This window comes from Candoia aspera, chromosome 5 (genome assembly GCF_035149785.1).
Source record: "Candoia aspera isolate rCanAsp1 chromosome 5, rCanAsp1.hap2, whole genome shotgun sequence".
Classification (NCBI taxonomy): domain Eukaryota; kingdom Metazoa; phylum Chordata; class Lepidosauria; order Squamata; family Boidae; genus Candoia; species Candoia aspera.
The window spans coordinates 55,931,713-55,957,460 of NC_086157.1; the positions used below are offsets into that span (position 1 = coordinate 55,931,713).

Consider the following 25,748-nt stretch of genomic DNA (forward strand, 5'->3'; position numbering starts at 1 on the left):
CCAGGTTAAAAGCTCATCCTAAGGGCTGAGGATCCTTCACCAGCTTTGTTGCAACGTTATATGTCCAACTTCGTTTCTAGTGTTAAATTCCTTCCCTTTTCATTTTGAATAACAGGGTTGGGCAAGATGTTGATGGCTGTTTTGACTCCACAGTTAACAGTAGTAGTTATTGGAGGTACAGAAGAAAGTGGGAGACAAGATACGCAACTGAAATGACTACAGAAAACAAGGGTAACTGCACGAAAGGAGTTTTGGTGGGAAAATGTTCAAGTGGTTTTGATGGGAAGAATCTTAGCCTGTTTCCAGACCTTTGGTACAAATTGACTATGTTGCCCCCAATCGCACCCTGTAATTTAAAAAAATATCACTGATCTAGTAGCTAAACAGAATATTACAAATAGGGTAAATTCATAAGGATATTGATCTGGCATGTTAAAAGTGTTGGAGAGTTTCTAATAGCTGAAACTTGCAAAACAAAGAGTACTTCTGCTGTTAGTACTAACTGGAGTAACTCTGATCATGGAAATGTAGAAGTACTGTTTACTACTGTTTAGACATTTATGCCAACTGAAACTTTATTTATAAAGGGCTGTCTGCTTTGCTTATCTAGTTAGTAATGATATACAAAACAAACTACAGTAACACAAATCTTTGCAGACCTTTAAGTTTATGCACCTTTATCTGATTACTCTGCCTTTGAATTTTACTTTGCTGGGTTCTAACATGTATTATATTAGTGATATCTGGGCTGAATACTTCTCTAATATTTAATTTTACTGATTTTCATTATTCTGTTTTTGAATTGAGCTTTTCATGTATGTTAGAAAAGTTGTACCTGTATATTTAAATGGATAGATAATAATGAACCAAATAATGAATAAAAATGAATTAAAGCAAATACCAGATTTGAACCAAAATAAGGAACCAAAATGAATTAAAGTAAATACCAGATTTCAGATACAAAATGCCCTATTAATATTCTGGCAAAAGCAGTTATCTCATTTTTTTTTACCAATAAAGGTGAAAGAATACTTTAATCTCTAAAATGTTTTTTAAAGGAAATAAACAAGAGTAGAGAACTCCATGTAAGTTTAAGTAAAAAAGAGCAGGGTTCAGGGCAAAATTACCAGTACGACTACCTATTCCTATACAATCTGCCCCACAGGCTTAGATCCTCTCTGGGGCATCTTTTGTAAGCTTTGCCACAAATATGTTTAACAACAGCAAATGCTGATTTTTTTTTCAGTGGCATACTTCATCTGGCCTCTTAGTACAGTTTAGGAGGGGCTTAAAATGTACCTTTTTAGTCAGGTCTTTACAGATTTTAACATTTTAAAGATTTTAGATTTTAGTTTTAATGCTGTTTTAAAATTTTAAATGATTTTAGAATTGTATATATGTATTCTTGTAAGTTACCCAGAGCAATGGATACTTATAAAATAAATGCAACAAATTATTACATAAATTATCAATGGATCTATGAGAATGTAATATATGTTAGTAAATCGATATGTGAAAGGGTATTTTGATCTTTTATGATTTTTGTTCTCCCTACCTTAAGCCAAGGATGATTAAGTGCCTCATAAACAGTTATTCTTTCAGCTGGGTCAAGCATAAGCATGCGCCGAACCAGATCTTTGGCACTTTCAGAGATATGGCTCCACTGTCTGGGATTCATCTAAGTAAAGAAAAGTAAATTAAAACTAGGCACATAGTGAGATTTTTGCACTCTGTTTCTGGAGCTTTCATTGTAGACAATTTTCACAATGTTTAATAAACAAAGAAAAACTAGCATGAATCTGTTTAAGTTAAAACCCCAGCTTAAATACGATATCATTTAAAATAATAATTTGCTTGTCCATTGAATACATTATCACATATATATTTTAAACAGAACAGGAAATCACTGTAATGTCCTTTAGAGTTGAAGTCAAGATCAAAATGTAATAAAATAGTGTCAATTATTCAGTATATTCTTCAGCAAAGGATCGTTACCTTGTTGTGGTGCTAGAGCTTGAGCACTGCAATGATGCCATGAGCTAAACCATGAAGGGCCACCCAAGACGGGAAGGTCATGACAGAAAGGTCAGACTAAATGCGATCCCTGGGGAAGGTAATGGCAACCCACCCCAGTATTCTTGCCGTGAAAACTAAATGGATCAGTACAACCAGAGATATGTCGGTATACCATTGGAAGATGAGACCCCCAGGTTGGAAGATGGTCAAAATGCTACTGGGGAGGAACAGAGGATGAGTTCAACTAGCCCCAGACGTGATGACGCAGCTAGCTCAAAGCCGAAAGGATGGCTAGCGGCCGACGGCGAATCCGATGTTCTAAGGATCAACACACCATTGGAACCTGGAATGTAAGATCTATGAGCCAGTGGTTATTGGTGAGATGTCAAGATTAAAGATAGGCATTTTGGGCGTCAGTGAACTGAAATGGACTGGAATGGGCCACTTCACATCAAAGGACCACCAGATCTACTACTGTGGACAAGAGGACCACAGAAGAAATGGAGTAGCCTTCATAATTAATAGTAAAGTGGCTAAAGCAGTGCTTGGATACAATCCAAAAAATGATAGAATGATCTCAATTCGAATTCAGGGCAAGCCATCTAGCATCACAGTGATCCAAATATATGCCCCAACCACAGATGCTGAAGAAGCTGAAGTAGAGCAGTTCTACGAGGATCTGCAGCACCTACTGGACAACACCCCTAAAAGAGATGTTATTTTCATCACGGGAGACTGGAATGCTAAGGTGGGCAGTCAAATGACACCTGGAATTACAGGTAAGCATGGCCTGGGAGAACAAAACGAAGCAGGACATAGGCTGATAGAATTTTGCCAAGACAACTCACTCTGCATAACAAACACTCTCTTCCAACAACCTAAGAGACGGCTTTATACATGGACTTCACCAGATGGACAACACCGAAATCAGGTTGACTACATCCTTTGCAGCCAAAGGTGGCGGACATCTATACAGTCGGTAAAAACAAGACCTGGAGCTGACTGTAGTTCCGATCATGAACTTCTTATTGCACAATTTAGGATCAGACTCAAGAGATTAGGGAAGACGCACAGATCAGCTAGATATGAGCTCACTAATATTCCTAAGGAATATGCTGTGGAGGTGAAGAATCGATTTAAGGGACTGGACTTAGTAGATAGGTTCCTGGAAGAACTATGGACAGAAGTTTGCAACATTGTTCAGGAGGCGGCAACAAAATACATCCCAAAGAAAGAGAAAACCAAGAAGGCAAAATGGCTGCCTGCTGAGACACTAGAAGTTGCCCAAGAAAGAAGGAAAGCAAAAGGCAACAGTGATAGGGGGAGATATGCCCAATTAAATGCAAAGCTCCAGAGGTTAGCCAGAAGAGATAAGGAATTATTTTTAAACAAGCAATGCACAGAAGTGGAAGAAGACAATAGAATAGGAAGGACAAGAGACCTCTTCCAGAAAATTAGGAACATCGGAGGTAAATTCCAGGCCAAAATGGGTATGATCAAAAACAAAGATGGCAAGGACCTAACAGAAGAAGAAGAGATCAAGAAAAGGTGGCAAGAATATACAGAAGACCTGTATAGGAAGGATAACAATATCAGGGATAGCTTTGATGGTGTGGTCAGTGAGCTAGAGCCAGACATCCTGAAGAGTGAGGTTGAATGGGCCTTAAGAAGCATTGCTAATAGCAAGGCAGCAGGAGACGACGGCATCCCAGCTGAACTGTTCAAGATCTTGCAAGATGATGCTGTCAAGGTAATGCATGCTATATGCCAGCAAATCTGGAAAGCACAAGAATGGCCATCAGACTGGAAAAAAATCAACTTATATCCCCATACCAAAAAAGGGAAACACTAAAGAATGTTCAAACTATCGAACAGTGGCACTCATTTCACATGCCAGTAAGGTAATGCTCAAGATCCTGCAAGGTAGACTTCAGCAATTCATGGAGCAAGAATTGCCAGATGTACAAGCTGGGTTTAGAAAAGGCAGAGGAACTAGGGACCAAATTGCCAATATCCGCTGGATAATGGACAAAGCCAGGGAGTTTCAGAAAAATATCTATTTCTGTTTTATTGACTATTCTAAAGCCTTTGACTGTGTGGACCATAACAAATTGTGGCAAGTTCTTAGTGGTACGGGGATACCAAGTCATCTTGTCTGCCTCCTGAAGAATCTGTATAATGACCAAGTAGCAACAGTAAGAACAGACCACGGAACAACAGACTGGTTTAAGATTGGGAAAGGAGTACGGCAGGGCTGTATACTCTCACCCTACCTATTCAACTTGTACGCAGAACACATCATGCGACATGCTGGGCCTGAGGAATCCAAGGCTGGAGTTAAAATCACTGGAGGAAACATTAACAATCTCGGATATGCAGATGATACCACTTTGATGGCTGAAAGCGAAGAGGAACTGAGGAGCCTTATGATGAAGGTGAAAGAAGAAAGTGCAAAAGCTGGCTTGCAGCTAAACCTCAAAAAAACCAAGATTATGGCAACCAGCTTGATCGATAACTGGCAAATAGAGGGTGAAAATGTAGAAGCAGTGAAAGACTTTGTATTTCTAGGTGCGAAGATTACTGCAGATGCTGACTGCAGTCAGGAAATCAGAAGACACTTAATCCTTGGGAGAAGAGCAATGACAAATCTCGATAAAATAGTTAAGAACAGAGACATCACACTGACAACAAAGGTCCGCATAGTTAAAGCAATGGTGTTCCCCGTAGTAACATATGGCTGCAAGAGCTGGACCATAAGGAAGGCTGAGAGAAGGAAGATAGATACTTTTGAACTGTGGTGTTGGAGGAAAATTCTGAGAGTGCCTTGGACTGCAAGAAGATCAAACCAGTCCATCCTCCAGGAAATAAAGCCAGACTGCTCACTTGAGGGAATGATATTAAAGGCAAAACTGAAATACTCTGGCCACATAATGAGAAGACACGACACCCTGGAGAAGATGCTGATGCTAGGGAGAGTGGAGGGCAAAAGGAAGAGGGGCCGACCAAGGGCAAGGTGGATGGATGATATACTAGAGGTGACGGACCCGTCCCTGGGGGAGCTGGGGGTGTTGATGACTGACAGGAAGCTCTGGCGTGGGCTGGTCCATGGAGTCACGAAGAGTCGGAAGCGACTGAACGAATAAACAACTCAGTATATCAGGTTTGTGAGCTCACAAACCTGATATATTGAGTAATTGACTCTATTTTGCTGATTTCCACCAAAGAAATACAAAATACTGATTCAGTAATTTCACTATTACTGAATCAGTATAATTAATTAGTTAAAACATTTTAGGTGAAATTAAACTAACACAAAGGGTTAGCAAGTAATTGATTGACAAAATTCACCAGCTTTGCAAACATGGTTTAGAATCCATTTATGGAAAATGAAAGATATATAGTGGGCAATGGAAATAAAGATCTCTCTCAAATGTGGTGATCCTACAATTACACATGCCCAAGTGGATGACATATCACAAGATGGTGAGAAATACTATAAAAAGATCTTGGTCCTAAATGGAATGAAATATACGTATCTCCTGAAGTAATTGTCTCTGGGAATTACAGGAATTGAAGCCGAATGTTTCTGGAGGTCACTGTGTGAAGCAAGATAGTTAACAGTTTCTATCTGAGAATAAATACAACAAGTTTTATGTAGGCTCTATGAAGAAACTAATAAATCTGAAACCAGGTTTAATGCTAAACAAAAGCAAAATGAACATGGAAGTGAAAAGTCAGAATACTTTGGCTGATTTGATATCGTTTGGGAATTAAGACGGTGGGCACAGGAGCAGCCTCCCACTCTCATTCTTAACTCCTCAAAAATCTCCCCCTGAGGGGCTGAAGTTGGCCCCCAAATTATGACTCTAGGATGTAACAATGGAAACCCCATTTGCACTTCTGATTTAAAAAAAAGTAGCACCAATGAAATTTAGCAGCATGATCTTGGGGGTGCTGGGAGTTGTACATCAGTTGTGAGCCACTGGTGACCCACCCTTGTCCTATGCTATGCCTAAAAAAATAGTATAAATTGAAAAAAAATGTTTTTCAGTGCCAAGTACAGTCTGGAAAGCTTATTGAAAGCTTCAAAATTTGTCCATAGGGAGTAGAATACCTTTTAGGTGTTTAAAGTGTAAATTAAAAATATAAAGTACATAACTGAAAGCAAAACAAAGTTATTACTAAGCAGTACAATAGGTAAGGGAGCAGAACATTCACTCACAATTATTTTTGTGGCAATAACAATTATTTTTGTGGCAAACCGCAGCTGCCTATATGAGTACGGAGCTGGGCAAGGAGGGCTATTATCTATACAACTGTATAGGGATATGTATCAAAGATGTCCGATTTCCTTCAAAATTCAAGAAAACTACCATAATTATCACCCAATTGCATACCTTAAGCCATAGAGATGCTCTGGGGAATTTTGTTTTGTTGGTGAGAATTTTTTTTACCAACATTCTTATTTTTCAAGGATTGTATATTAGGCAGCTCCCTTTTTATCTCATTAAAAACTATAGTTAGTAGTTTTCGTCTACCTCAATTAGAATCTATCAAATGGTATATATGGTCCACCTTTCCTTAAGCTCTCAGAGCAGAAAGGTATTAATGTTACATTATGATATATCCCTGTATGTAGTTTACATGAATTTCAGCCCCTGCCCCTCAGAGTGGGGAATGATTTCTCAATTTTTATACTGTGCATATCCTGGGTGCTGCTTTTATTTATACTGACCGCCAGGGAGCAAATCTTCTACTGACAATTGAATTCATAATGCTCCCCAAAGCAATGATGGCACCACCCTTACAGATCTGAACCCCATACAAAGATCTAGTTACATATGTCTAATAAATCCCAATATAGGATGAAACGGATCATATACTGCCTCCTGCTGATCAGTGTACATAAAAATACCTCAAACAGGTTTGCCTTTTGCCATTAGGCATTTGGAGAAACTTCAGTTTCACATATGAACCAAAAAACCCAGCATAATACATTTAAGCATAAATTGGTATAATAGCTATAAAAAACTGGTTTTTACAGTTAAAATCGTTAAACATTTTTAACACATGTGTATGTTAAGGTTTAAAGTCTACAGCAAGTTGTAGAATCTAGCCAATCTTGAAAAGCTAAGTAAGGTTCAGGCCTAACTAATCCTCAGAAGGGAGACCACTAGAATATCCCAAAGCTGTAGGCTAGAGTGGGAAGCTGAAAAAACACCCTAGAAGAAGGTAATGGCAAACCAATTCCACATTGTTGCAAAGAAGACTACACAGATATGTCTTTGAAGTCATAATGAAGTGATTTTTCCTTTTAAGAGTTTAAAGCAATTCAAACATAAACGGAGCTATATTATAAATTTAGATAAAAGCAAGGTTCTTTTTTCTCCTAGACACCCAATTCCTAAAAATTTTTTATTTTTCAAACCAGAGTTCTGGGATATCTGTAACAATACTAAAGACCGTGCAGGAATTAGCTCAGATTAAAACAAAACAAAACTTTTGTCCAACTGCAATAAACTCTCCTCCCATGCTTCCAAAATTTCTACTGTATTAGATCTAGAACACAATCTTCAAGATACTGATGACCTTGGAGAAGGAATGTGGCAATTAGCAAAATATGAATTAAGCCTGAGAAAGGAAGAAAGCATTAGAAAGAAACCTAAAGTAACTCCACCTTGACTCTTTTTGGTATAAGAGGAAAGGAATAGAAAATGCTGTGAAGTTTTCAAGATTCTGTTACTATAGCCTATATCAATGAAGTAGAGTTCCAGTATTTCTTATGAACTCTGTTTCCTGATCTGGTCTACCTTATAAGGCAGACATACTATTAAAGAAAACAAGAGGCAAGGGGTATCCAAAATCCAATTAGAAATGTACAAACATGAATGAAACCAGCAAGGTTATTGCATATTTGAATAGCAATGAAATAGATTAGTATGTAATTAGAGAAAAACTTCAGTTTAGCTTCTGACAAATATTAACAGCAGACTAGATTTGTTGCTCACCAAAATGGAGTTTGAGATTCTTAAAAACGGAACTAAAATGGAAAATATGTAAACTGTGCTACCAAGTCTCAGTTCACCACAGTTTGACTACAAGACTTGGGGGGGGGGCAGGGCATGTGTGGTACAAAAGGGAACTATTACCTTTATGATCCTACTTTATCTTTCAGAGACATCTAGCTTACCACATTTGAAGTAGAATGCTTTGTATAAGAACAGATAGCAAATACAAATACATGTCAGGAAATGTGATTGGCTTTGTTCCCATGTTACCAGAGACTTGATAACAAAACCAGTTTTGGCATTGGCAGTCTATTGCCTTGCTTTGTTTTAACTACAGGGAATTTTATTGTTGTTGCTTGGTCATTTATGGGCCAACATAAGTCTTAATAGTAAGAGCCAAACTTGCATTTGTATTTTAAATGTTGGTAAGCGTATGGCAAGTACAATGCATGAAATTGGATTAATATTTGCAAATGTGTTTTTCAAGTGAAACTGTCCAAACCAAAACATTTTTCTTGAGATAATTGCTTACCTTGTATTTTCCTTTAATAATGCCTTCAAACAATCTTTCCTTTGTACCGTAAAAAGGTAAACAACCACTAAGCAGAATAAAAAGGATCACTCCACAGCCCCACACATCTACCGGCTTTCCATAAGGCTCTCTTTTTACTACTTCTGGAGCCATAAAATGAGGAGTTCCTACACGTCCTAAAAGAAAATTAAAAATGTATCATTTTAAAAAATGTGGCAGAGGAATACAAAAGCAATTTTTTTTAATATTTTTAAAATATTTTTATATTTTATTGATTTAGTTATGTGATTTATCTGCCACCCCTGTCCTAGCAGGCCTCTAGATGGCATGCAGATACTAACAATTATATAGCAACACCACCACAAGATCCAATAGCAATGTGCTCATGGCTGCACACTAATCAATCAATCACCAAAGCCAGAACAGCCAGCTTCTGGAAGTCTATGAGAATGGAACCATCTTCATTTTGGGAGGCAAACTATTTCAAAGGAGGGGAGCTCCCACAGAAAATGTGATGTGTAGAATGCATTGTAGAATGTAGAATGCATTGAGACATCAGTGCCCCAAACATTTTTCTTACTTCATCTCATATAGTGATAGTAGTGACTGAAGACTGTATCCACCTGTCATTTCAGAGTCTCACATCTGGGCTACAAATGCAATTTTGAGGTGGAAAGGTCCTAACCTTTCCTCCCAGTTGATGTAATTTCCTCTCAAAAAATCTTCTGCACTGGTACTGAAACAATTTTAAAACCTCACAAATTTGTATGTGTGTGTACATATGTAAAACAAAAAGAAAATGAGACAGACTGCACATATGTGTGAAGAAGAAAGCATATTGTGACCATATGCCCATGCTAGTTTGTAGGATGTGACTAAGCTATGTAGTCCTGGCATGCTTGCCTGGAATCAATTAAGTGTAGAGACCAAAACACCAGGCACTAACGTTCATTACCCATTGAAGCTTTAGGACCATTTTCAAAGGTAGCTCTATTCACATAATTTGCAGCAATGCAAATGGAGAATTACTACACCAAGGAAAGTTATCACTAGATCACAGCTATCACAGGTGTGCAAAATATTTTTAATTAAAAACATTCTGAACTTGAACACCCCATTTCAAGCTTGATACAATTGCCTGAACTTAACAGAATTGTCCAAGCCAGAACAGTCCTGTTTCAAGCTTAGAAGTGTTTCAGAAAAGTTCTGGAGTTGAAAGAGCCCATTTCAAACTTGAATCACCGTTTCGAGTTCAAAATGGTTATTTCTATTTTGAAACATTCTGCACACATTTAATAGCTACACATACACACACTAAATTCTTCAAAAACATAATTTCTGAATTAAGAGGAGTTAATTTGTCTGTGAAGCACTGGTTTCGTTCATTCTCAAGAAGCCAGTTCTAAAAACTGATACGTTTTGCTTAATCAGGTTAGACAGTGCTAGGTTGTGGCCAAGACTTCAATTAAGGAAACATACCTTTAAATACAATTTGAAACATATAATAATAAATTAAGACATTGTTTTATTTCCTATTTTTCATGCTTAAGCATGGCTTACATTGAAAATATTTGATGAATGTTTCTTAATTATCACTTGCAGAATATTCAGGTTACATGATTGTTCTTTCTTTTCTTTTTTACAAACAAGTTATTTTCTTATATCATCCTAAATTCATCCTTGGTAAATTTCACCCAAACTAAGAAAAAATGTTTACTGAACATGATATGAAATAGTCATTATTTACCTCCAGCAACAAGTCCTGATTCTCCTAATTGAATAGCAACACCAAAACCACCAAGTTTTACAGGCGCTGAATTTTCCTTTGAAGCAAGTAGCACACAGTGTGGCTGAAATGAAAGAATCACCCTGATTTTTAATTAAAAACAATTTCATTATGGCACCAGAATATATATGTACAATAGTCACTGAAAGGGGGCAGGGTATGTCATGTATAGTTAAAATGCAGCTTGCTTGGTTTTGATTTTGTTTGGTTTTGTATGAGCTTAACTACTTCTGCTTGTAAACCATAGTTTATGACACAATGCAATATGGAATCCAGCCACTGTGGCTCATTCAACAAAAATGGGTAGAACAGGCATGGCATTGTATGATGTGCGATCCTGGCTGTAGATACCCCATACCTGATGACGACACAGGTCTTCAACAAATAACTATTTTTTAATTTTCATAGAAACCTGTAACAGGAGGCCACTTAGCTCTATTCACAATATTGCAGGAATTAAATAAACTCTTCTGTACAATCTAGAAGTCTCCACAGAATTTGGAATCCTGAAAATATAATGGTACATGGCGCTCAAACAAATTCATGTGTGGTGCCATAAGATATCTCCTTTCCTGAAGGAATTTTTATTTGAAAAACATCTTAGGACCTTCACTACCACAACAGTTCATGCTGACTGAGACATAGAAACCTAATGGCAGTAATTTTCTTGAGATAATTATTTGGTGAAGCTCTTTCTTTTAAAAATAAATCTATGCAAGGGCAGTTAAATATGTTTCCATGGATCAGAAGAAATATTTTATCCCAATATATTAGCTGGGCTCAGAAAACAATTGAATATTTTTCTGGGATATATTCTGTCACAAGTGATTTTATGCTACTGACTACATATATTTTATATCTTAGAATGGAAAAAATATATGCTAAGTGACTGAAATATATAGACACTGTTTACAGTTGTGCTAGTGTAAAGTAACTGTTGTACTGTAGGTCCATTATGTAAAATGCTTTACAACGACTGTGAAAGAGAAAAAAAAACATCTGTTGCTAAAATAGCATGAATTAAGAAAGCCCATTTATTTATTTATTTATTTATTTAATATCCTGCCTTTATTATTTTTATAAGTAACTCAAGGCGGCAAACATACCTAATACTCCTTCCTCCTCCTATTTTCCCCACAACAGCAACCCTGTGAGGTAAGTTGGGCTGAAAGAGAGGGACTGACTCAAGGTCACCCAGCTGCCTTTCATGCCTAAGGCGGGACTAGAACTCTCAGGCTCCTGGTTTCTAGCCCAGCACCTTAACCACTAGACTAAACTGGCTCTCTAATTTGGTGTAGTGGTTATGGCATTGGGCTAGAATGACGCTGAATTCTAGTCCCGCCTTAGGCACGAAGCCAGCTGGGTGACTTTGTGCCAGTCACTTTCTCTCAGCCCCAGGAAGAAGGCAATGGTAAACCACTTCTGAAAAACCTTGCCAAGAAAACTGCAGGGACTTGTCTAGGCAGTCTCCAAGAATCGGACATGATTGAGCAGATTAAAAAAAAAAAGGAAGTCTATTTGCTTAAAAAGGGAATGTTTAGAAGAACTTCAGCAAAAAATTCTCTACATGCAGTCTTTATTTTTAAAGCAAATAAAATATGACTAATTTTTATTGCTTAAATTACACTTTTGCAATTTCTTCCTTTCAAAAACTTATTTTAGTGAGTCCTCTTACTATTCTACAATTTGTGATAACAATGGATTCCAGGACCCATATGATCCCTTATCATCTCTGTCAATATTAATTATACCTCTCTAATGAGCACATTTAACTATTGTAACGATTAGCAGTAATATTCTCAAGGATTATTCATTTATACTGTTGTGACATATTCTTTTTGGGAAATGGTACAGACCGCAGACAAGGAGCATGTTTTTTTTTCTTCCTTTTGTTAGAAGGGAGGTTTTATTATACAAAATTAACACATCCTACTTAAACAAGATTTATGATAGCTATTTATTTCTTACTATTATCACTATAGTTATAACTATCTATGTGCCTATTTCCATATGTGCGATATGTCTAAATTCTAAGGTTTCTTATCTGTAATTACTATGAGTTTTCATAAACTCCTTTCTCTTTATCTCCCTTCTCTTTTATAGGCAGACTCGAATTGCCTATACCTGTAGAAAGCAACAGGCATAGTTATCCCTCTCCTTGGCTGATTTCTCAGCTGTTGATTGGGGTGGGTAGGAATTCCTCTGTTGGAATTATAGCCAACTCTTAGCTACCTTGGGTTTTGCTGTTGGCTAGTGTTTTAATATTATCAGCCAAGTACCACTGTTGCTGTCCTGAAGTGTTGCAGAGACTTTATTTATTTTAACTGAATGCTTTGAAGAAAATATATAAACAAGCACAAAAAAGAACATAAATGAAGAGTAATAGAGTACAATAAATATTAATAAACCAGGGATTTTAAAAAGCCATGGAGGTTATGGCTTTCTAAAATATCATTGATAAGTTATAATTAGATACATTATATAAGTCACATTAAGGAACTAAGAGTCACTCTTGAATTTAAGGTACAAATAAGTATCAAAGACCATGCTCAAGACAATATAAAAAATAATCAAATGGAATTGTACACTATAGTCAGTCCATATTACTAAAAAATCTATTTTGATTTAGTTATCTCATAAAATTGAAATATAATTTCTATGCATAGATAAACCCAAATTTTGGTTGCAGTGACAATCCCTGTTTTAGATTATACAACATTAAATAGTCATTTTAAAATAAGTGAATATTATTTTGTGATGAGAATTCCTAAGTATTTAACTTTTTTTTCACAGCAATGTTAAACCCTGATTCTAAGTACAGATATTGCTTTTCTTCCTCTGCAAAATTCCATGTTAACATTTTTTTCTTCATTAATCTGATAACACAAGACCATATTGCTATATACATTCCATTAATGGTACTAGGGAGACTTTTGGTTGGGTAAATGTAAGTACAACAACAGTAGCATATAATATCAATTTAAGTTCTTGAGTTCCTAATATAACTCCTGAAATTTTGTCTTCTTGACATATTTTCATTGCTAATGGTGTTAATGTCAATAAAAAGACAAATTCAGGAACTTAGGAAGGGATCCTGCTAGGCAGTAAGTTTGCTGGTATACCAGCAGGATCCCCAACTTCTCCTTTTTGCTCAATTTACATAACTCACACCCTATCACCACAAAAGCAGAAACCCTACTAACAGGAAAGGAGTGTGTTAAGATTATTGCCACCTCTATCTATCCCTCACCCCTGGAGTCAAAGCTGCTGAAACCTAGTCCTGAAACCTAGGTGGGCCAATCTATTTAAAAGGATCACCCTCACCTAACTAGATTTCAGTAATACATGCCAGGTCTCCTTTTTCAGCCAATACTAACTACTATCCACTATCAACAACTACTTTGTTATGGTCTTAGACCAGAACTGAAATAGTGTTACAAATAATGAAAGTACTTATGTTATATTTTAATTTAATAAAATAAGTAACTGTGAACTCCTAGATTATATCACGAACTAACAACTCCTATAGAGGATACAGTAGTATGCTGAGTTCTGGTGCAATAAAAGCAAAATTTAGACTCTGGTCCCTAAGAGGAACTAAATAAAATAAAATCTTTCTCTGTGACCTGGCAAATTAGTTGACATTGGTTGAATTAGTCTCAGTCAACAATCTGCACTGAACTTACAGTGTAAATGGCCATGCTTGATTGTCTCAGTTGAAAATGTACAGTTATCTACCCTCTAAGAAAGCCAAACCAAGGACATGAAAGTGGTCTCTGGAAAGTGCCCACTGGTACTTTAGATGAGAAGTGAAGACAGATAAACTGCAGGGGAAATTTTCTGGATTTCTCTAAGAGGCTGACTGACCCTGTAATTTGCCTTAAATCATTCTGCCATTCTATGTCCTGAATTCACTGCTTAATTACCTTTGGCCAAGAAGGAGTCCAATTCAAGCTGGAAGGATCCTGCATGGAGTTGGTGGCATATAAATCCAATAAATAAATAAATAGACAGATATAATAAAACAACCTGCTAAATTTGGGGTTTAATTCTGATTAACCTAGCTTCTAGTCTCAAGGCCACATTTAGAACATATGGTATCTAGAAATCATAGGAACAGATTTTAGCAAGCCAACTGGAATTCTGAAGAGATACAAAAGTAAAATATAACCCTTCCTACAGTCCATATAATAATCGGGCTGCTAGTTTTGCAACAAATAATGGTGGGAGAAATGAAATTCTTCCCCGCATATAATGAAATCTTAAAATCTTAAAATTAGTGTTCTTTTGTGCCATGTAGGAGGGATAGTAGGCTTAGGCATTACTAAATTGTGGAGGAACACAGTGTTATTCCAAGGGATGTGGCAAATACCATAAGCAGTTAAGGCCAAGATCACCAGCAACCTGGCCTCCAAAACCCAGGACTGAGGTATTCAGGCCAAAATAATAGGCCAGCACCAAACTGTTGGTCTTCCTTCTTCTCCAATGGTTTACTGACACTTCCCACTACATCTGCCCTGAGCCATTAGGACATGAAATGGTCTCTCCTCCTCCTCAAGGTCCTTAACTGTGCCTCCAACATCAACCTCACTTTTAACCAACCTTTGTGAGCCAGCAACCTAGCACAGCCATTCCAACTAGCTCACCAATGTCATCCAACCCTCACCCTTCACTCTCTACTACATTCTTCTGTTTCCAACCTTTGCTGAAACACTTCCTGAACCTTAGTCCCTTTCCATTAAGGCCCAGGCCCAGACCCCAGCACAAATATAGATACTCTATACTCTCACTTTGGGAGGGGGACCCACCACTCCAATTTGTTTTTCAAATGGGCAATATAATTCTCTGTGAGTTTCCAGGTAATATCACCCAAGTAAGTGTTCATTGTTAGAATGAACAATCTGATACTGCAAGCCACAGCCCGCTGCAGTCACCAGGATACATGGACAAGGCAAAGCCCGAGGCAGCAGTAGAATAGTTTCCGCTGAGTCTTAAGTCCATACGCAGCTGCTAGACAACCTGGCCTGGCTACAGGATAGAACTCACACTGGCACTCCCAGCACTGCCTGGGTAGAGAAGGCTCCCAGCAGCATCTGGCCCCCTTGCTTTCCACAAGAGATGACACATTGTCACAGCAGCTATTCTTTGTGCCTCCTGCTTTTGTGGTGTTGCTACATTGGCTAGTCCACAGACAAGTCTGTCTTCTTTCTCCAAAGTCCACAGACTTCATTACTAGCCAGTTCTCTCTTTTGCTTGGCTTTCCACCACACTTCAGCTGCACTTTCCACCTGTCTGTCTCAAGCTGTCTTTCAAGAAAATTACTATTCTATTATAGCACTCATTTTTTCACATTGTTTTCTTCCTCATAATTGTTCTGAATTGATTTACAGAACTTTACAATTACCAATAACTGCCTGCTCTTGAAACAGGTAATTCCCAACTGCAATTGAAATTATGCTGGTCATCTTATCTTTCAACAGCTTATCTTTCAGTTATATACTTCCAATGTCCAGAAGCAAAACTGTATCTTCAACTGATTTCTATATGATTTAATGTGGCTTCCAATATGAATGAGAGTACTTGAGAATTAAAACAAGGCCACTTTCTTCATAAAAATCCAGAAAACATGGTAATTCTGAAATCTGAAACCCCCACAACCTGTTATGCTGCCTCATCAGGACATGTGTGTGTGTGTTCCTGGGAGGAATGAGTGAAGAATGTCAGGAGTGTATGCCAAATGTATGTATTCTCAGCAGGATCACCCAAGGCGTGAAGTCATCCCAGCAGCCCAGCTAAAGCAACCAGGAACCTATATTAGGTAGCAATAATATAGGAAGATGCTGGAGGTGGATGATCAGTTTAGTGACAATGGCAAAGGGATCAATTCATACTGTGTGGAAGAAGGCAGCAGTAAACCACTTCAGTATTTTTACCAAGAAAATCACATGGTTAGAAAATATAAAATGATTGATATAGTGCTGAATTATGGGCCCCTCAGGTCAGATGGTACTCAATGTGCTACTGAGGAAGAGCTGAGGATCTTTTGGAATACCAATGGTGTTTGGAATGTGGCTAGATTAAAACCTTTGGGATGACTAGTTGCTGATGTTGCCATGCAGGAAAAGAAAATCCAAAGCTGCAAAGAAGACAGAATTACAGTGGGAACATGGAACATGAGAAACATGAACACAGGAAAGCTTAATGCAGTGAAAGATGAAATGACTACAAACTGATGTCTTAGGCATCAGTGAATTGAGATGGACTAGTATTGGACACTTTCAGTCAGAAGATAGCACTGTTTATTACTCAGGACATGAAAAACAAAATATGACAATCATCCAAGTTTATGCTCCAACCATTGACGAAGAAGAAGAGGAGGTTATGCTCAAGTTCAATTTGAAATCAACAGAACATGCAAGCAAGATGTGTTGCTTGTAGTTGAAGAGTGGCATGCAGAAGTAGGAACTATTGAGGAAAATGTAGTTGGGTTGCCAGCAAATATGGAGAAAGACACAGCAGCCAACAGATTGGAAGAAGTCAGTTGACATACTAATACTGAAGAAAGGAGATTTAACAGAGGGTACAAACTATTGTACTTTATCACTAATTTCACAGCTATCAAAATAATGCTTAGGAACATCCAATGCAGATAAAAGCATTACATGGAAAAGGAGATACAGATGTTCAGGTTGGTTTTAGAAAAGGCCAAGAAACAAGTGATGTTATTGTTGATGCACACTGGATAACTGAAAAAGCCGAAGGATGAGAAAAAGAAATCAATATGTACTTCATTGGTTATAAAAGGGCCTTTGATTATGTTGACCATGTCAAGCTGTGGAATGTCCTTAGGATAATGGGAGTCCCAGATCATCTCAATGTCTTCAGGAGAAACCTATATACAGGATTGGAAACCATAGTCTGGATGGAACATGGAGAAACAGATTGGCTCCAGATCAGCAAAGGAGTAAGATAAGACAAAAACAACAGGTATAGCAGCAAGCCTTAGAACTGGCAATGAAAATACTGAAACGGTCTTCTGATTTCAGGATCAACTACCAACAAAAGTAAAAAAAATAGAGTTCAGACTATGGTAAAGTAGCAATGAAGGCCTTGGAAAAGATATTCAGATGCTGTATGTGTCTATATCTACAAAAATCAGAATCGTGCAGGCAACTGTTTTTCCTGTGACACTCTGCAGAAGCAAATGGTGGACTTTGAAGAAGCAGGATAGAAACAGAATTGACACTTTTGAACTTTCGGTTCAAGAAGACTTTTGGGAATACTATGGATAGCCAAGGAAACAAACAAACAGATCATAGAACAAATGCGAAGTTCTCACTTGAAGCATAAATGACAAGGCTCAGATTATCATATTTTGGATACATTATGTGAAGACCTAGCTCTCTTGAGAAGTCTATAATGCTGAGAAAGATGGAAGAAAAGATAAGAAGAAGATGACCAGTAGCAAGGTGGATGGACTAAATTACAGTGGGAAGGATACAGTGTTGGAAGATCTGAAGGGCAGGTTGGGGACTGATAAACCTTGAAAAAGGTCTATCTATGTGGCCACTAAGAATTAATACAAGCTTGGCTGGTTATTTGATAATAATCAAAGCAGGTTCCATTAAGTTTAGTGGAGCTTACTCCCACATAAGCAGGGAATTGGTTCCATTAGACTGAAGGAAGTTGGCATTATTCATTACTCAAGAATACCTTGTTTTGGTATGAATACAGAAAATTGGAAAGACTATTGAAAACTGGACTGAACACATTCAGAACACAAATTGCCCTCTCTTGTCTTTTGTATACAATAACATATGCTATAATTTCTTCTAACATTTTATACAGGGTCATTTACATTGACAGTCACTGGCTTCAAAATGGTGAGCATGACTGGGTCATCAAAGCCCTACCCCTTTTTAATATGTGTCATCATTTTGAAGTCAGTGACTGATGCCCCTGATTTTATTATTTATTTTTATGATAATCCCAATTCTTCCTATAAGTATATTATGAAGTATTTTATCTATACCCTGCATACTTTTACATTTAAGTTGTAAATTATCTGCCTCAATTTCTATACTGTACTTGTTTTGTAGTTATAACTACGTACTTACAAAGTATGTAGTTTCATATAGGTTACTCAACTGGATTATACCCCAAATATTATTTATAAAATGATAGATACTGTAAACAGATAGATAAAAAATTAGAATTATGTGTGCATCAGATCTGCACTAAACACGAAGAACACACAAAGAAACAATCTGACCACCTGTCAACAAACACATTTCTAGCTCTCAGACTAGGGCTATGCAAAATGTTTTGAATTCAAGCAATTTGAAGCAAGCTGTTCTGATCATTTCAGAAGTTTTCAAGCTTGAAACAAAGTATCTTATACTAGAAACAGAGCTCAAAATTGGCTGTTTCAAATTCAAAACAGTTCACATTCTAAATGCTTTGTATATCTCTAGAAATAACCTTTTAGGGGATGCAGGAATTTCAAGGTCAAAACAAACAAACAAAAAGAAAACTTATGCTAAAAATATTATGCTTTTGTATGAGCACTTGTGAATCTTACCATGTGAAATGTTTCAACGATTTTATTGATAATGTCTGGGGTTCTGACTGTCCAAAACTCCAAATTAATAGGTGTTCTTGACTTTGAGAGACAGAGGAAACCAAGCAACAATAGATAATACAAATGTCAACATGGATAATATTTTTTCCTGTAATAATATGACTTACCTTCACATCCCTGTGAATTATATTATTATCATGACAGTAGCGCAGTGCCTCCAATATCTGTCTCATGTAATGACTGCAAAACCAAACATGCAAATAAAGTTATAAGCACCGTAAAGAAAAAGTAGGTATAAGATTCAGGTTGTTTGGGTACTATGTTTTAGAAATTCAAAACAGAATAGTCTACCATCATAGCCTATTTACATTACATGCATTTTGAAGCCTAAGGCTGTAGCTTACAAACATTTCCCTCCAAGAATAAGCCCTGTAAGACAAAGTAAAAGTTGCTTCTATATAAGTATCCATAATATTATGATGTTCTTTATGGTCAGACTATACTGAGTGTTCTCTGAGCAACAAATAATCCAAACAATTTAAAATCAAAATCCAGTAGAAAATTTAATAAAATATAAACATCCTTTTGACAAAATATTAGAGTTGAAATTAACATACATTTCAAGCACAGTCATATAGCTTAAAACAAGACAAAAACCAGCTAAAAAGACAACCAAATGCCATTGGGTATTGGATTTCATTTAACATTACTTTAAAAGACCTCAATAAAAACAAAAAGGTCTTTTCCTAGTTTGAAAGGATAGTGATTGGCATAACCACCCAGAGTCACTGGGAGCCAGGAGGCATATAAATTTATTATTATTATTATTACTATTATTATTATTTGAAAATCTTTAGAGAGGACACTCCTTGAGATAAAAACACTGCTATGAAGACCTTCTCTCCCAGAGCCAGCCTCTGTATTTCAAACTGTGGGGAACTTGATACTATTCAATTGTAGGATAGAAAGAAAGTTTGCTCATGTGTAAACGTAATTATTTGAATGGTCATCTGTGCATTAATAAAAATAGATAACTGGCAAGCTTATTTTATGGAGGTAGAGAAGGTACCCGATCAAGAGAGAAATACAGATAAAAATGCCTGGATAAAGATTGCATCTGCCCTGACTTAGTGTAATCCACATAATAAAATAATGACCTTTGCATATGTAACGTGTAGAAGGAGTGCTCCAAATCTTTGGAGAGTTTTGGGTAAAAAGATGGCAGAAGAGATTGAAAATGGTCAAAGTCTAAAACTGGAAGAAAATATGCAGCACCAACTCATAACTGTGAAATCAAGGTATGGTGAATCAATGGGCAAGGCACAGATTACTAACTCAGCATGCTCATGTGAATGCCACCAAATTGCCATGTTGAATGTGACAAAACTAACAACAGAGATTGAAGGTTGTTTCATAAATAGAGAACTACTGACAACTCTTTAAGAGAACTAGTGATTGACATAAGGTAAAGATTGTAAAGGCTTTTCAAGAAGCATTCCATGCTCAGATGATAGAATATTGGGTCATCATCCATGGTAGGTGGTACACCAAAATGTCCTCTAAGTAAATATGTATGGAGATGAAAGACAAATCTATTACTTTAATGACAGGAGAAACTGAAAAACTGCTTGTAGAGGAAAGGATCAAGTCACGTTCATTGTTCAAAAAGATGCAAAAAGGCAAGCCAATTCTTATCATTAAGACAGGCAAGAGAGTACCTTATTCACAGCTCTCATGAATCTATTATCTCAGCTGAGAAAAATAGAACCATACGAGCCACACAATCAGAACAATTTGAGGTCCAGATTATAAACTTGGTTCCAACGTAGAATAGATCTTGCATCAAGAAATTTCAAGGTACAGCAGATGAAAAAGAGCTCTTTGGGCCTCTATAAGATTACTAAGATACATGATTTGTGAACCGTCCATAGTCTTTGTTGTATGCTGCAATAAGTGGAAAAGTGTAAGGGAGATATTATCTCAAAATGGAGGAATGTAATTCTTTGGGACTTTGGATCATGTCCCCTCTGTTACAAAATCAGAGACAATTGGCATTTTCCCAAGTCACAAACATTGGCGAATGCCAACTGCTGAAGAGGTAACAGACAACAATTGGATGGAGACTCCACTCATATGGCACCTCTGTAATTCTCCTGAGAAATGCCAAATTGTTATCCGTACCTGGAACATGGACCACTGTTGAGCTTTATGAGTCAACCGAGACATACATCATTGCACTGAAAATTATCAACTGTTTGCTGAAACAAACCAGTATTATAGTGTTGTCAGTAGAAGTAGACTTTGCTTAATGACTGCCCTGTATAGCGACTGTTTGAAGTTACGCTGGCGCTGAAAAAGTAGCTTTACGATTGGTCCTTGCATTGATGACTGTCACAGTATCCCTGCAGTCACGGGATCAACATTTGGGCACTTTGCAACCAGTGGATGTTTATGACCGTTGGAGCATCCTGTGGTCATGTGATTGCCATTTGCGCACTTCACAGCCAGCTTCTGACAAGCAGAGTCAATGGAGAAGCCAGTGGTAAAATCGCAAGTCATGGCCACATGATGTCCTAACTACTGTGGGTGATTTGCTTAACGACTGCAGAAGTGAGGTGGTAAGTCTGACACTGTCATGTGATGTTTTGCTTAATGACCATGTTGCTTAGCAATGTAGTTGCCAGTCCCAATTGTAGTAGTTAAGCAAGGGCTACCTGTAGCTTTCTGGATCATTTCAGCCTGAATGACCAGTACAAAGGTCTTCAGAGCTTTGAATAGAGGCAGGAATTCATGCCAGTTGACTGATTATGTGCCATCAAGTTATTTTTGACTACTAGCAACCACATTGATAGATTTTCTCCATGATGATCTATCCCTAACCTGTTATATCAAGTCTCCCAATGGTGCACTCATTACCACTGTAACTAAGTCCACCCACCTTGCTGCTGGTTGTCATCTTTTTTCTCTTTCCTTCCACCTTTCCTAGCATTAGAGCCTTTTCTAGAGAGCTGGGTCTTCGCATGATATGTCCGAAGTAGATAACTTGAGCCTGATCATTTGTGCCTCAAGTGAGAACTCTGGATTGATTTGTTTGATGATCCATCAGTTTGTCTTCTTAGCTGTCCATGGTACTCTCAGGAGTCTTCTCCAATACCAAAGTTCAAAGGCATCAATACTTTCCCTATCTTGCTTCTTTAAAGTCCAACTTTTGCTTCCACAGAGTGTCATAGGGAAAACCATGGCTTGCACAATTCTGATCTTTGTAGATACAGACACATCACAGCACCTGAGTATCTTTTCCAAGGCCTCCATGGCCGCTCTACTTAGTACTAGTCTGTGGCATATTTCTTGACTGCTTGTTTCTTTACTGTTGATGGTTGATTCTAAAAGGCGGAAGGTATCTATCACTCTGATACCTTCATTGTGAGTTCTAAGGTTGGTTGTAGTACTTGTTGTCATTAGTCTGGCCTTCTTTATATTTAATTTTAGTTCAATTTTTTTCACTGTGCTCTTTGACTTTCAGTACTAGAGCTTGCAGATCCTTTTCATTTTTGGCTATCAGGGTAGTGTCTTCAGCATAGCACAGGTTATTGATATTTCTTCCTCCCATTTTAAAATCACATGCATCCTCTTCCAATCCAGCTTCCTTTAATATATATATCTTCAGCATACAGGTTAAATAAATAAGGGGAGAGTATGCAGTCTTGTCATACTTCTTTACCAACCTGGGCCAGTCTGTTTCACCATGTTCTGTCTGTACTGTGGCTTCCTGACCTGTATACAAATTTCTCATGAGGACAATGAGATGTTCTGGGATTCCCATTTTTCTGAACACTTTCCACAGCTTAATGTGATCAACATAATCAAAGACTTTTCTATAACTGATTAAGCACAAACTGACTTCTTTTTGGTATGCCAGTTGAGCTGGCTGACTGTATAACTCCCACCAGCTCCAACTGGCATTTTTACAGGTTGAGAATGATGGAATCATTCTTTTCAAACCTTTACTGAAACCATGAATTTGATATTTTGCTTTACCATACAAAAAATATTTCCAACACAATCTGTTTCTTAAAGGCAAGGAACCCTTACATTATGTTACAAAACAATTATTTTGACTAATACCTCTAGCTGTTTTTTAAACAAGCTTATCTGTTGCACTGCAACAGATTGTTGTGACTGTAGCAGCCTTGCTTGCTGGACAGGCTCAGGTGTTCAATAAGCTTCATGAGGAAGAGATAATCTCGGTTACATACACAAAAGGGATTAGCTGAGTCTCTCCATTGGCTGAAAAAAGAGTAAATTTTACTCTTTTGAAAACAAAGGGAGAGATGGTTTAAACAGTAGAATTTATCATCTCCCCATATAGTCTCTTATAAATGGCTAGACACTCTAGGAATCTGGGGAAAGTCCAGCTAATTTGAAGCAGAGAAAACTATAGATGCAGCCAAAAATACCGGTAATCCTCCACTTTTCCTCAAAGAATCCCAATTTGCCATGAAATAAGTTGAAAATGACACAAGTAAATGGCATTAACCATTCTTTATTCCATAGTCCATAGAGCAGACACTTTGGTTTTAATGTATGACTTCACATATTTTTGCAAATAATAAAACAAATGAAAATGGCATGGACATATGTATTAAAAATAGAAATGCCAATATCATAATGCCTTTATATAAATCAATGGTGTGACCACATCTGGAATATTGTGTGCAGTTTTTATTGGTGCACCTCAAAAAAGATATAGTGGAGCTAGAGAAGGTTCAGAGGAGGGTAACCAAGATGATAAAGGGGCTGGAGCAGCTTCCCTATGAAGAAAGGTTGTGACACTTGGGATTTTTTAGTCTGGAAAGGAGGCAGACAAGATTGGACATGATTTAGTTGTACAACAGTATGCATGGTGTGGATAAAGTGGACAAGGAGAAGCTATTTTCCCTTTCCCAAAATACTGAAGCAGACATTACCCAATGTCATTGAACACTGGAAGAATCAGAAAAGAAAAAAGGAATTTTTTTACACAATGTGCAATTCAACTTTGGAATTTGCTACCATGAGATGTGGTGCTGGCTACCAGCTTGACTGGCTTCCAAAAGGGGTTGGACCAATTAATGGAAGTAATGGGGATCAATGGCTATTAGCCTTGATGGCAGTGTGACTGACTCTGAAGGCCATTTCCTATGAGAGAAGTAGGCTTCCTTGTACAGTTGGTTGGCCTCTGTGAGAACAGACTGCTGGACTAGATGCACCAGGGGTCCAATTCAACAGGATATAGCGTATGTTCTCATATCAGTTGCATGACAGGGAATGCACTTCTGAGCCAGAAAATCAGGTATTGGCTCTCAGAACAGTGCACACCAAGACCAAAACAGCCTAGGAGGTCCCCATTACAGTAAAAATAAGGTGGGACAGCTTAACTATGTCACAGAATTTCCAGAAACAGATTTTATCATATGAATACCTTCATGCCCTACCTGTCGGTGAGTCAACAGTGTTTAACATCACCATTGATCTGATAGAGGGCATGGGAGTTTCAGATGATATCTGTTTGGGAGTTTGCCATGGAGACAGAATAAGAAATCCCATGAGCACCTATCCTGATACCTCAACAAAAGGAGATTACTGGGTGATTATCCAAGAAATATATCAAACTGTTCACAGAGCAGTCAGGACTTACTAACTTGGCCACCTGCACCACAGGCACAAGGGAGAGTATATTAAAGGCATTATTCAGGAACCCCATGACAAAATTAGGCCACTGAAAAGAAGATGAGATGCAGGCAATAGGGTTAATTTTACCCTCTAAAAGTGACTGGGCTTCCCAAGTTATCCTACTATCCAAGTGTAGAGAAGAAACCAAGGACTACAGGTAGTTAAATAAGAAAAGAGAGTTAGACAAGTTCCCTACACCTCACATCAAAGGCCTGCTAGTACAGTCAGGGACAACTAGGTGCACTTCTACTTCGGACCTGATTAGCAGGTGCCCTTGGCATAAAGAGATAATGGGTTTGTTTGAATTTAAATTCCAAAGACTGGACATTCCAAAGACTGGAAATAAGCTGTTCATGGGTTTAAATCATTTTGCCATTGCATATTTAACTGATGTAGCTAGCTTTTCCACCAGAACCTGGAAAATCTGGAAGTGATTTTCTCAACAGGTAAGCTGAACTTGATATCATGGGAAGAAATGCCAAACTGTTCTAAACCAGTTATGTATCATCTTAGCATTACTACCTTTCTTATAGATATTTCTAGAAGACGTAGGGCTATCTCAAGCCAATTCTAAAGCCCTAATCTTTTAAAAGAGGGTGTGTGTTCCATTCATAATACTGCAGGCTGGCCTCATGCCAGACAGTCAATTCACACTGAGTTATGGCTTTCTGCCATGTACAGATGATGGTTAGCTGAACTACTTCCTTTTTGCTGGGGACAGGAAAATTTGGGTTCCTTCGGAACATGGAAATAAACTGTAAATGGATGCTGGAAAAAAACAATTGGGGCTGTGTTTATTTCTTCAGAAGCTTTTGAATTAACTTATTGGAATCCTCAGGAAGCAGGAGGTCCAGAAATAATTAAGAGAAAATATCTGTTTGTGGTAATTGCTACTCTGAAAAGTAAATGTTTGACTAGGAATGCTGCTTTAAGTGTAATCTTTGTTTTTCTGAGCTATCTTTTTATACCTCTGTATAAGCTCAGTAATTGTGTGTATGCATATTTCAGTCTTTTATGCACAGCCTCAGGTTGTACATGAAGAAATAAGTTCTCTTTACAATCTTTTCTAATTTGTAATAATTATTCTGAAACTTCCTTCAGTATCTTTCTATA

At 37.5% G+C, this 25,748-nt stretch overlaps 1 protein-coding gene across 6 annotated transcripts in view; it reads right to left on the minus strand.

Annotated features, from left to right (window-relative positions):
• CASK (calcium/calmodulin dependent serine protein kinase) overlaps nt 1-25,748 on the minus strand; it is a 183,046-nt gene that overhangs the window by 70,341 nt on the left and 86,957 nt on the right. For all 6 annotated transcript variants that reach the window (XM_063305254.1, XM_063305259.1, XM_063305258.1 and 3 more), the window contains exons 5-8: nt 19,091-19,163; nt 10,304-10,406; nt 8,557-8,732; nt 1,556-1,678 (exon numbers count right to left, since the gene is read on the minus strand). In XM_063305254.1, the coding sequence (XP_063161324.1) occupies nt 1,556-1,678; nt 8,557-8,732; nt 10,304-10,406; nt 19,091-19,163 (475 nt within the window). The remainder of the gene's footprint in view (nt 1-1,555; nt 1,679-8,556; nt 8,733-10,303; nt 10,407-19,090; nt 19,164-25,748) is intronic.